The sequence below is a fragment of the Chelonia mydas genome, chromosome 7 (assembly GCF_015237465.2).
Source record: "Chelonia mydas isolate rCheMyd1 chromosome 7, rCheMyd1.pri.v2, whole genome shotgun sequence".
In the NCBI taxonomy this organism is placed as follows: domain Eukaryota; kingdom Metazoa; phylum Chordata; order Testudines; family Cheloniidae; genus Chelonia; species Chelonia mydas.
Window position 1 is genome coordinate 51676883 of NC_057853.1, and position 13671 is coordinate 51690553.

The 13671-nt window shown below is 50.0% G+C and overlaps 1 protein-coding gene across 4 annotated transcripts in view; it reads right to left on the reverse strand.

Annotated features, from left to right (window-relative positions):
- PDLIM1 (PDZ and LIM domain 1) overlaps positions 1 to 13671 on the reverse strand; it is an 84271-nt gene that overhangs the window by 44455 nt on the left and 26145 nt on the right. For 3 of the 4 annotated variants that reach the window (XM_037903670.2, XM_043551383.1, XM_037903668.2), the window contains exon 2: positions 11019 to 11170. The exons of the other annotated variant lie outside the window; for it this stretch is intronic. In XM_037903670.2, the coding sequence (XP_037759598.1) occupies positions 11019 to 11170 (152 nt within the window). The remainder of the gene's footprint in view (positions 1 to 11018; positions 11171 to 13671) is intronic. 4 annotated transcript variants of the gene reach the window in all.

Consider the following 13671-nt stretch of genomic DNA (forward strand, 5'->3'; position numbering starts at 1 on the left):
GGAACTGAGATACCACCTTTGGCATGAAGACTGGGTGGGGATGCAGCTGGACCTTTCCGTGTAGAACACCGTATATGGGGGTTCTGAGGATAGAGCATTGATCTTGGAGACTCATTTCGCTGAAGTGATGGTGTCACACGGTCATGCAAGGTGGCCTGGATGCTGTGCTGGACCTGTGCACTTGAATGATCCTTGATGAGCCAATTGTCAAGGTAAATTTGAACACCCCAATGTCCGAGGTAGGCTGCAACTACTGCCATACCTTTTGTGAATATTCTTGGGGCTGCTGCTAGGCTGAACGGGAGCACTGAGAACTGGTAGTAAGTCTGCCCCACTACGATTCATAGAAACCTTCTGTGACCATGGAAAATTGAAATACATAAGTACACATCCTTTAAGTCGAGGGCGGTGTACCAGTCTCCAAAATCCATGGAAGGGATGATGGAGGCCAGAGAGACCATGCGGAACTTCAACTTCTTGAGATATTTGTTGAGGCCTTGCAGGTCCAAGATTGGACATAGACCTCCTGTGGCCTTCAGTATCAGAAAGAAGTGGGAGTAAAAACCTTTCCCTCTCAGTTCTTTGGGAACTTCCTCTATGGCCCCCGCCCACAGGAGGGCGTGCACCTCCTGGATGAGCAGTTGCTTATGAGAAGGGTCCCTGAAGAGGGACAGGAAAGGCGGGGGGCGGGAAGAAGGGATGTAAACAAATTGGAGGGTGTACCCCACTGCTACAGTGCTGAGCATTCACTGGTCCAATGTTAAAAAGAAAAGGAGTACTTGTGGCACCTTAGAGACTAACCAGTTTATTTGAGCATGAGCTTTCGTGAGCTACAGCTCACTTCAGGTCCAATGTTGTAGTTGCCCAAGCAGGGAGGTAGCACAAGAGACGATTTGAAAATAAAAGGGTGTTTGGATCCTGGTTGCAGACTGGGAGGTCGCCCTTGGGAGCACCTTCAAAATTATGCTTATTTTCAGGCAGGTATCGGGTAGAGCCCGACTGGATGGATGCGGCTGGCGGTTGCCATTATAGCCCTTGTCCTTCTTTTGGTAGGGCGCTGATCTGGTCTGGCCTACAAATCTCTGTGGCTGCTGGGGTTTAAATCACTTCCTTATGGTGGCAGGAGTATAAAGACCCACGGTGCGTAATGTAGCCCTAGAGTCTTTCAGATCATACAACCTGCTGTCCATCTGTTTGGAAAACAGAGTCAATCCATGGAAAGGGAGGTCCTGAATGGACTGCTGGACCTCCGTGGAAAGGCCAGAGGACTGCAGGCACGACACCAATCTCATTGAGATGGCAGACGCCATCGTTCTGGCTGCGGAGTCAGCTGCATCAGAGATCGCCTGGAGGGAAGCGCTCACCACAGTCTTGCTCTCCTCCAGTATGGCCAGAAACTCCTGCCTGGATTCCTGTGGCAATGAGTCTGCATACTTAGCCATGGATTGCCACACACTAAAGTCATACCGCCTGACCAGAGTTTGGTGGTATGCTACGTGCAATTGGAGGCTGGCACTTGAATAAAACTTATGCCATAAAAATTGAGCCTCTTTGCTGCCTTATTTTTTGGGGGGGTCAAACTGGTTTGACACTGCCTGTCCTACTCGTTGGCCATGGATACAACCAAGGAACTCGGGGAGGGGTGGGAATAAAGATACTCAAAGTCCTTAGCAGAGACATAATATTTTCTCTCAGCATGTTTTGCAATAGGGGGCAGAGAGGACAGGGTCTGCCACAAAGCCTTCACCAGTTTCATGACATTCTTGTGCACAAGCAAGGTGACCCTCAATGGGGCCACTGCCACCAAGATGTCAACGCTCCTCCGCTTCCAGCCCACGGTTAGTGGCCACATGCTTAAGTAGTTCTTGATGCACCTTAAAATCACCCTGTGGCACCGCATGTGATGGTCCCACCTCACTGGGTGAGGAAGAGGAGGCGGTGAGAACTGGGGGAGGGACTGACTCCGCTTCATCTGAAGCTGACTCATCTGAAGCTGGTGTGGGCTACTGAGAACCCTGAAGCAACCCCTTTTCAGAGTCAGGAGGTGGGTGGGAGACTGTCGCCGACTATCTTTCTGATGCGTCTGACACTGGACGCTGTACCTGGGACTCAGAGACGGGGTGGGGGTGGGGGGAACCGCACGGATTCTGGAACTGCCAGGGTGCAGGCCACTGGCCCTGGGACAATGTCCCTGCTGGTAGCCCTGGGGGAAATCCTGCTGGCATTGCAAAGTGCACCTGGCCCCTGGGCACTGTAACTTTCTGGACCTCAGAGTCCGAGGAGGAAGGGTGTTCCCTTGGTGACCAGGTCAGTGCCGCTGCTGCTTCCATTTCCCCACCATATCAGCTGGACCAGCGCTTCTCGCTTGGGGAGCGGCATCATGGCACTGTAGCACGGTGCCATATGCCTGGCGATGATGCTTGGGGGGGATCGATGATGGTATTCTGGCAATCGACCCCTCGAGCTTGGGGATCGGTGCCAGGGCTCCAGTGACTGGGAGCGGTACCGTGGGGGTGGCGCTGTGGCTCCAGAGAGACACCGAGGACTCAGGCGGGTCTCTAAGGACCGGTAGTGCAGCTCTGGGGACCGCTGGTGTGATGTTGAGAGTCGCAGTGCTGGGGAGTGATGCTGTGATGATGGAGATCAATGCAGGGTCCCTGGTGCAGCCTTGCCTCTAGAGAGGACCATGTCATCCTGAGGTGTCAGCAGCACCGGCAATGATAGAGTGTCTTTTGCTGCCTGAAAGGCCTCCAGAGTAGACAGTACCGTCAGGTGCCATGTATCCCTGCCACTCACAGGGATCGGGGGTGGGTCCCAGAATGGACTCAAGAGCCTAACAGATGACGCTGCTGCGTAGCTACACTCCGGGGAAGACAAGTTGCCCAGCACAGGTCTTTGCTCGTCTCCGACTTTTCCCTTGTTCTTGTGGGATGTTGGGGCGTGCCCTCTCCCGGTATGTTTTTTATGCCTGTTGGTAGGCACTGGAGATGGGGATCGGAGCCAAGTGGATGCCGGTGCCAACGGGGTGCTTTTCACTGATGCCGAAGTACTTGGCGTTGAGTCCAACTGGGCAGGCTCAGAGGCTGGTACAAGGGCTGACTCCACGAGGACCGTTTTCAGCTTTATGTCATGCTCCTTCTTAGAGCGCGGCTTCAATCCTTTGCACATGTGGGTCTCCCCCAGGCACTTCAAGTGGGGATCGCTGATTGATATGGGCTTCTTGCACCACTCACACAGGTTTGAAGCCTGGGAACCAGGGCATGCCCTATCCCAAGGCTAAGTCCCTTAGGGGACTACCTTACCTAAGCCTAAATGCTAAAACTACTAACAAATGACTACAATTAACTATACACACGGGGATCGAAGACTTGCCAAGGCAAGAGGACATTCCAGCACCGTCACTGGCGGTAAGAAGGAACTGGGATGCGGGGGGTCATCACCCCTTATACTGGCATGTACGCTCATGACTCCAAAGGGTGCCAGAGCCTACCTACGGATACCACTGGGGGGGAAATTTCCAACAGCAGTGCACATGGCGAACAAACACATCTACAGTGGAATGGACATGAGCAAGCACTCAAAGAAGAAAAAATGGTTACCTGCCTTTCATAACTGTTCTTTGAGATGTGCTGCTCATGTCCATTTCATGACCCACCCTCCTTACCTGCTGTCGGAGTTCTGGCAAGAAGGAACTGAAGGCGGGGCGTGGCGGCGCCCCTTCTACCAGCGCATATGCACGCCACTCCAGAGGGTGCCAGAGCCAGTCCTACGATACCATTCAGGGAAAAACTTCTGGCACCAGTGCATGTGGTGAGCAGACACACCAGACATGGAATGGACATGAGCAAGCACTAGAAGAAGAACGGATAATTTTCCTTCATAGACTGAGACTGTACTCTGGCCAGCCTGGTTTCCAAAAAATCCTCCTTAAAGTAGGATGTCCAGAGCCTTAATGAGCCATGTGCTGTGTGGTAAACCCATAAGGGTCTCTGGTTTGTTGCCTTTGGTGCCCAGTCTTAGGCATATGGTTCTGATGAAATACATCCTAGAAAACTCACATCTCTGAGCCACTAGCGATTATCTTTGAAAACTCATGGAAGATGGGAGAGGACTGGATAAGGGCAAATATAGTGCCAGTCTACAAAAAGGGAAATAAAAACACCCCAGGAAATTACAGACCAGTTAGCTTAACTTCAGTACCCATAACGATAATGGAGCAAATAATCAATTTGCAAACACCTAGAAGATAATAAGGTGATAAGTAACACCTTAAGTCAAGAACAAAGCTTGTCAAACCAACCTAATAATAGCTTTCTATCTAGCAAGCCTTGTGGATAGGGAGAAAGCGGTAGACATGGTATATCTTGACTTTAGTAAGGCTCTCGATACTGTCTTGCAGGACATTCTCATAAACAAACTAGGAAAATATAACCTAGATGGAACTACTATAAGGTGGGTGCATAACTGGTTGGATAACTATTCCTAGAGAGTAGGTATCAGTGGTTCACAGTCAAGCTGGAAGGGCATATCTAGTGGGTCCCACAGGGATCAGTTCTGGCTCCGGTTCTGTTCAATATCTTCATCAATGATTTAGATAATGGCATAGAGCAGGGGTGGGCAAACTTTTTCGCCTGAGGGCCACATCGGGTGGCTCCCCAAACAGCCAGGCGTGGCCTCGCCCCCTCATCCAACCCCCCCACTTCTCGCCCCAACGCCCGCCCCCGGCCAGGACTCCTGTCCCATCCAAACCTCCCCTGTTCCCTGTCCCCTGATGGCCACCCCAGGACCCCTGCCCCATCCACCCCTCCCTGTCTCCTGACAGCCCCTGGACCCTCCGCCCTGACTGCCCCATCCAACCCCTTCTCTCATTCCTGACTGCCCCCGCCCCGGGACCCCTGCCCCATCCAACCACCCCTTCTCCCTAACTGCCCCTGGAACCCTTGTCCCTGACAGCCCCCTGCCGCCCCATCCAACGCCCCCTCCTTCCTGACTGGCCCCCCGGGACCCCCGGCCCCATTCAACCTCCGTTTCCCACCCTCTGATCACCCTGACCCCTATCCTCACCCCCGCCCCCTGACCACCAAGCCCTCTATCCAATCCCCCCTGATCCCTGCCCCCTTACCGTGCTGCCTGGAGCATCAGTGGCTAGCGGCGCTACAGCCGCACCGCCCAGAGCACCAGGACATGCAGCTGTGTCGCCCAGCTGGAGAAAGCCACACCACCGCGCAGCACAGAGCACCAGGTCAGGCCGTGGCTCTGCAGCTGCGCTGCCCAGCAAGAGCTCGCAGCCCCACCACCCAGAACATTGTGCTGGCAGCGCAGTCAGCTGAGGCTGCAGGGGAGGGGAAACAGCAGGGGAGGGGCTAGCCTCCCAGGCCAGGAGCTCAGGGGCTGGGCAGAACAGTCTTGCAGGCCGGATGTGGCCCGTGGGCCGTAGTTTGCCCACCTCTGGCATAGAAAGTACACATATAAAGTTTATGGATGATACCAAGCTGGGAGGGGTTGCAAGAGCTTTGGAGGATAGGACTAAAATTCAAAATGATCTGGACAAACTGGAGAAATGGTCTGAAGTAAATAGGATGAAATTCAATAAGGACAAATACAAAGGAACAATCAATTGTACACTTACAAAATGGGAAATGACTGCCTATGAAGGAGTACTGCAGAAAGGGATCTGGGGGTCATAGTGGATCACAAGCTAAATATGTCAATACGTATTAGCAGGAGTGTTGTAAGCAAGACACAAGAAGTAATTCTTCCACTCCCCTCTGCGCTGATAAAGTCTCAACTGAAGTACTGTGTCCAGTTTGGGGCATCACATTTCAGGAAAGATGTGGACAAATTGGAAAAAGTCCAGAGGAGAGGAGAGCAACAAAAATTATTAAAGGTCTAGAAAACGTGACCTATGAGGGAAGATTGAAAAAACTGGGTTTGTTTAGTCTGGAGAAGAGAAGACTGAGGAGGGACCTGATAACAGTTTTCAAGTATGTAAAAGCCTGTTACAAGGAGGAGGGTGAAAAATTGTTCTCATTAACCTCTAACGATAGGAGAAAAAGCATTGGGCTTAAATTGCAGCAAGAGATGTTTAAATTGGACATTAGGAAAAACTTGCTGTCAGGGTAGCTAAGCACCAGAACAAATTGCCTATGGCAACGTTGGAATGTCCATCATTGGAGATTTTTAAAAACAGGTTAGACAAACACCTGTCAGGGATGGTCTAGATATTACTTAGTCCTGCCTTGAGTGCAGGGGACTGGACTAGATGACCTACTGAGGTCCTTTCCAGTCCTACACTTCTATGATTCTATCAGCTTGGACAGTATGATGTTGAATATCAAAGAAAGGTTTCTGCAATTCCCCTGGCCTTCAGGACACACAATCTCAGCACTTTCAGTAATCAGTGGCGGATTACTGCATGGGGCAATGAGGTCTGTGCCCAGGGGCCCTGGCCAATTTCGGGGCCCCTGCAGGAGCACCAGGACTCTCGCTCTGCCCCGTGCTCCTCCCTCCTCCCCCCCACTCCCACGGGCCTGCTGCCCTGCTCCTTCTCTTCCCTCTGTGGCCCTGCCCGCTGGCCAGGCCAGAAGCCAGTGTCAAGCTGTGTATGGTAAGGTAAGCATACTCTCCCGCGCCCCTCCCCCCTTGCGTGGAGCTGGCCCAAACCCCTCATCCTTCCCTCCCCCCCGAGGGGGAGTCTTGGGGGGAGGGGAGGGGCAGGGGTTAGGGCCCCGTGTGTGAGGGGAAGAAGAGAGATGTTATTTGGACCCAAGGCCCCTCTGTCAGTAATACCCTTGTATAGCCTGTGAGGCATCATAGTAATAGTTCTGCTGATCCATGACTTAAATTTATACTAACTGTTAATGCTTCATTAGGGCTTATTTAGCTGAACCTAACCTTGAAGATCCTACTTGTTTCCAGAAGAGCATCCTGATAATGGGCTTTTGGTTCTCTATTTTGGAGCAGCTCCCTCCCCACGGAGGAACGTAGCTGAGGAATTATTCCAGCTTTCTGCTCCACGCACCCTTTGAATAGCTTTGCAGGCATGAGCAGTCACTGGCTTTCGTTCTCCTATTTGTCTCATGGCTTGGTGGAATACTTCTGCACACCTGACTGCAGTCACCTTCTTTGCTTGCAGAGAAGCCATCTGGGATTAACAACAGTCTCCTTACCAGATGTATTATCTATTCCCATTTCCAGTTAGTCCCTGTGGATAGTTTTTAGGGGCTTTTGTTTTCTGCTAGTTTATTTGACACTCCAGAAAAAGGAGTGAGTGAAGTATCTTTTGCCCCACAGACACCATTCATTAAGTCATTATGGCAGTTTCTTCCAGAAGCAAAAGCCCAGAGAAGCACTTACAGGAAGAGTTCAGCTTAACACACTGTTTTCCATCTTCCTTTCTTTTCATTCTGTACAAAGGAACAAACATTCTCCAAACAGGCCGGGATCATGAATGACAGGGACTAGGCATCACAGGTGGAGCCAGGAGCTCCTAAGCTCCAATCCTGCCATCAATTTGCGGACAGAGTTTGGACAAGTCAATGGTGAGCAAGGGACTCCTCTCCCACAGAAAGCCTTCCAGTGGCCAAGCACATTGTATCCACCATGCTGAGTGTCCTTGATGCCCTGTCCAGCACAGCCATAGGACTACTGGGCCAGTCATCTCAGCCGGCAGAGCTACTGCACACAGTGAACAGGCTCATCAACCCATTCTGCTTAGCTCAGGGACCAGATCCAAGCATCGGATGATGTGAAGAGTTGTCAGCATAATTTATTGTTCGGATCAACTGGATGCATATGGAGCTAACTAGAAAATAAAATTCCACCCTGGACCTGTTTGTATTACTCTTGGTAGCATCAGTTTCCAAAAATGCCTTCTTCCACCTCCAGCTCGCTAGAAAACTTCATCCTCTCCTCCCAGAAGAAAACCTGGTCACAGTGATCTATGCATTCATCACCTCCAGGCTGGATTACTGTAGCTGAAGCATGACTGTGAAGATGATGCATAGACTTTATCCGCTCACCTTCTCCATGAATTAGGGCACCATGAGCACATTATGCCTGGACTTAAGTCCCTCCACTGGCCCCCAAGAAGCTTCTGATGCCAGTTTAAGGCCTTGGTCTTGATTGTCAAAGCAATTCATAGATCAAGCCCCAGCTACATCAAAGACCAAATTTCTATCTATGAACGAGTGCAACAGCCATGCTCCTCTGGGGCAATGCAGACCACAAACCCAAGGACGAAGCATGTGAGAGCTGGGGACAAAGCATTCTTTGTTAAAAGGATCCAACTATGGAACAATCTACAAGAGATCATCAGTCAAATCCAGAATGTGACTGTCTTTAGGAAACATTGAACAACCTTCCTCGAGAGCCTTTCCACCATACAAGCACCCTTTCTACTTCTGAGTCCCTACAAACACCACCCTTAAAAACCCCTACAAGCCCCACCCAGAAGCAGAGCTTTGACCCTGGAAAGTGATAGGTGCCAGAAATTTTATGTAGTCCACTAGGGACTTTGCTCTTGTTACTGATTTTATGTGGAAGGTGCTCAGATGCTACAGTGATGGGTGGTAATATAAAGCCCTAAGATGGATAGACAGAGAGATCTCCCTCCCCCTCACACTTCTTGCCAATCCCAGAGCTCGTTTTGGCATGTGCCACTCATTTCCTGAGCATATCAGCACAATAGAAGATGGTGTCTCATTGAGCATTTGGTGATGCTATGTATGGAGAGCTCACTGCAAAACTAAGTTGGATTATATTCAGTCAGAGCCACTGCCCAGCTCTGCATGCCTGCTCAGCTGGTTAGAATTATTCTGCTGGGCTGCTTCCCTGCCCTGCTCTAATGAAATGCACAAAGTGCAGCCATAAAGTAAATGGCTTGCTGATTAACATTAGCACGCACATTTAACAGACTAAATGATCTGTAAGGGTGCACTTGCCCACAGGCTCTACCAGCTCTGCCCTCCTCAACTCCCGGCCAACCAGACCCACTCAGGGGGGAACAGGATACTTCAAAGGGGCACACGCACTTCCCTACAGGAAGCAAGAGGGCTGCCAAGTTATATTCTGCACCATCCTGATCATGTGAAATGGTAGGCCTAACCCAGGCTAATCACACCACTTTCACTGCACCCGGTCCCCAGCTCCCAGCTATCAATTGTCAGCTCCTTTGGCCAGGAAGCACAATCTCTTCATGGACTGGGAAGCGCCTGGTGAACTATTGGAACTATCCAAACAATGTGAGAATTCTCAATACTGCAGATCAGCCCTGCGTGTGGAGCCCCCTTACCGCCCCCCCCCCCAACAAGTGCCCCAGCACCTCACCACCCCCCCAACAAGTCCCCCTCAGAGAGAGCAACTCCAAGGACACTGGCAAAGCAGCCAGTTTGCAGATACCCTTTGGGGGAAGGAACGGAGGATTGAAAGCTTATTGTGGAGGAAAGAGGGGCAACAAAGAAGGTTCCTAAGGACCAAATTTCCAAAGTGACAAACGAAGTAAATGGGAGCTGCGAGTCCTCAGTACCTCTGAAACGTCAGACCCCAGATTTCTAAAAAGCAACGGGCTTAGGAGAAGGAGATCACACTTTCCCCTTCGCTGTGCCTCTGTGTGCATATGGTGCAAATGCCAGGCCGCGAGTGGCAGGGGAAACGAGAAGTCTCTCTCCCGAGAGCTCAGAATGGAAGATAAGGCGAGACATCCGTTCCCTACAATAATGACTCACGATTGGCTCAGTGGCAGAACTAAAGAAAAACCCTTTATGGCTCTTGTAGGTTAAGACAAATCCATGCAATGGTATCTGACACAGATAACTAGGCTCCAGGAGGAACTTCAGCTGCTACCCACAATGCTGAAGACTTTATCAAACCATCTGAGGAGCTTATGCAGGGAGATTTAAAGCCAGTTTGAACAGCCTCCATAGGTTACTCCTCGCTTTCCTTTAGTCTCAACTAGTGCAGTGTTCTATGACTTTACTGCTCCCTCTCTGCTACAAGGGTACTAACCTGATATTTTATCTAACATATATGTAGTGTAGTTGTAGCCATGTCAGTCCCAGGATATCAGAGAGACAAGCTGGGTGAGGTAATCTCTCTTATTGGACCAACTGCTGTTGGTGAGAGAAGAGCTCTGTGTGGCTCGAAAGCTTGAGAAGTTGGTCCAATAAATCATTTTATCTAACAGACACAGAAAGGCTGTGGTTTGCACAGCTGTTCCCTGATTACTGAGGATGTTTCATTCCTAGAACTCAACAGGTGAGTTCACATTCAAATGATGCACTGGCAATTTGCAATGCTATCCTTGCAGTCACCCACGTGAGCTGCGGTCGAGCTGCATGCATTCCACTTAAAGTACAGCTCATCGGGGCCACCAAAAGTACCAAAAGGCAGAAGCACTGAGCTACTGAAAAAAAACACTGCAGTATGGGCACCATGTCAGTCTGCATTGTTTGAGTGAGTAACTCCATTAAACTTTAAAGATAAATCTAATTCTTGCTAGTATCCTTGTATGTGGCCGGAACTGGCTGGCTAACAGCTCATAGAGCAGGAAGCCACGTAGTGCTAAATTAATTCATCATGAAGATGCATGCTTGTGGTTACTCCTCCACCTTGGTTATTAGTTACTATGACGACAGGGGTATCTTAGTGCTTAAAAATAAAACCCAGGGTCTGCTAGAGTGCTATTACTTTGGTCTTACATGTCCACTAGAATGAAAAGATCCCAGCTACTTACCTTCCTTCAGTTTCCTCCTGTCAGGAGTCACAGAACAGGCCTAGCAATGTGTCCAACTATCAGCCAGTTGGCCACCTGGACTACTGTTTTCATTGTGCCAAAGAGTAGCGAACACATGCAAACAGCATTAAGTTTAAAGGCTGAACTGCAATTCATTGTTGCAATCCAAACCATGCCACTTAACCCAGAAAAGAGGCCAGGACAGATAAGCCAATCAGATACTGTTGCCATCAAAGTACAACACAACAGTTGCCCCCAGGATGAGCACATCCTCTCAGTGACTTACCTGCCGACTGTCAGAGTTATCTCATCTATGCAGCTCTTGATTTTGTTCTGCGCTTCTAAGTGTGTCATGTTATCCGTGTTCTCCCCATCAATTGCCACAATGACATCTCCTATACATAAATTGGCTATTGCAGCTTTGCTGCCAGGAGTCACCTAGGAGAGAATAAGAAGGTAACAATCCAAGAAAAACTGGATTCTTCCATACAATTTCTAGTCCCTTCAAAGTGTCGTCCCAGACAAATTTCAGAAACAGACAAAGTGTTGTCTAGTTGATATCAAGGAGTTGCGGGCGGGGCAAGAGAAATCAATATTAAAGGTATGTTTTAAATAAAAGGGCTATGGAGTTTAGATCCCGATGCCAATTTCCCAAAAATCCAGAAGTATTAGAATCCAGGGTTTTGCTTTGAATCATAGATATGGGGATGTCATGTTTTCCCCATATGCAAACTTCAAACATTTATTTCTTCATCTAGATGACTAAGGAAAACCACCAAGAATGAACAAAGTCTCAGAGAGAGAGTGTGCGAGAGCAAGCGCAACAGAGAAAGAACACGAGTGTGCTCAGCAACTCACTAACATTCTGCAACTGAATACAATTGCTCTCCACCATGGAGGGCCTCACAGTGGGCAATTAGGAAGGCAAGCTCTTTAGAAACGGAAAGAGGCAATCCGCTAAAAACAGTGTGACAGAAGAATTACAGGGAAATGTACACTATGGAAGGCAGCTACACAAGTTCAGATCTGGATCATGCACTTAAAAATCTGAGCACGGGGGTGAGGTTTGGGCCTGAGATTTTGGTTTAGGCCTCATCTCTAATTTTAATGAGTCAATTAAAATAAAAAATAGTTACAGGGTAATATTTCCCACTGTGAAGTAAGCGGCTTGGAAGATAAAAATGGAGCAATTCAAGCAGGATGGGATGTTCTGCATACATAGCCAAAGCGTTGGAAATTTAATCCCATATCTAACAAGTGCTGCTGTGAGCACTACGACATTTAGGGATGGCAGGGTAGCCATACAGAGAATTAATATATCCAGACACATTGGAGCTTCTACTGGGTTTTGCCTAGCTTATGCAGAACTGTGCCCCACTGTGAGCACTGACATACACTCAGGCTCCTCTTCCACATTTCCATTTCTTTAACACTAGCAAAATGATTCATTGATGCACTGCAGGACCCACTTCTCTGGACTCCAGAGGAGATGGGAGCAAGATGTCCTCTAATCTGAGCAATGAGCACACTTCTTTGTCTCTGCACCTGCAAGGTTCTGTGATCCTGTCCAGGGGCACTGGAACAGAGAGGGGCCAAGGGGCCACCTTTCGCCATGGGCCTGGCTCCCTGCTCCTCTGCTTCCCCACCAAGGCCCTGCCCCCCCAGTCAGACCGGAAGCTGGAGCCCAGCCCGGGTAAGAGCAGCACAGAGAGCCCAGGCAGCTCTGCGGAGCCTCAGACCCTCCACCTGCCCAGGGTGGGTGGGCCAGAGAGCAACCCCTGGTCCGTCCCCTGAGTCCCCTACCCAGGGCAGAAGGAGGGTCCGTGGCTCCCCACAGCTGCCCGTGCCCCAGGCCAGACCAGAACCCGGAGCCAAGTCAGGGTAAGAGGTGGAGCTGTGCCCCAACCCCGAACAGGTGGAGGACCCCCGCTCCCCGGCCTGGCTCTGGCTTCTGGCTTGGCTGGGGTTTTGGGGGGAACGCGGAGGGGCAGCCGCGGAACCACGGAGGGGGCGGGGCCTCCCCCCTTCCTTTTAGAAAGAATCCATCACCCCCGATTCTGTCACATCTCATAAGACGGCCAACATGCAGAGGCATGGGAGACACCTGCACTATGGGCCTGTTTCAAAGCCCATTGAGGTGAACGGAAAGACTCCCATTCAGGTCAATGGGCTGTGGCTGAGGTCACAGTGCTGACCTAACCGGCACATCGATGAGGGCACAGCATCGCTTGAGGGCCTCATCTTTTAGGTCAGATTAGGGCTGTCGATTAATCGCAGTTAACTCACATGATTAACTCAAAAAAATTAATTGTGATTAATCACAGTTTTAATCGCACTGTTAAACAATAGAATATCAATTGAAATTTATTAAATATTTTGAATGTTTTTTTACATTTTCAGATATATTGTATTCTGGGTTGTAACTGAAATCAAAGTGTATATTATTTTTTATTACAAATATTTGCACTGTAAAAATGATAAACAAAAGAAAGAGTATTTTTCAATTCACCCCATACAAATACTGTAGTGTTAATCTCTCCCACGGACATAGTGCTGCGCACACCAGCACTTTGGTCTGTGTAACTGATGTCACTCGGAGAGCAGGGGGGTATTCACACCGCTGAGAGACATACGGCGTAGTGAAACATAGCCCTCATCACAGGCGCCGACTTTTCAAACTGCCAGGGGGTGGTCAACCCCCAGCCCCGCCCCCACTCCACCCCTTCCCCCAAGGCCCCACCCTGCCACGCCTCTTCCTGCCCAGGTCCGCCCTCACCCCTGAGGTGCTGGGGGGCTACCAGTACGTGCTCAGCACCACTATTTTTTCCCCATAGGGGCTCCAGCCCCAGAGCACCCACGGAGTCTGCGCCTATGGCCCTAGTCACCTAATTCCCCTTGACTCCAATGGGAGTCAGGCACCAAATACCTTTGAGGGTCTA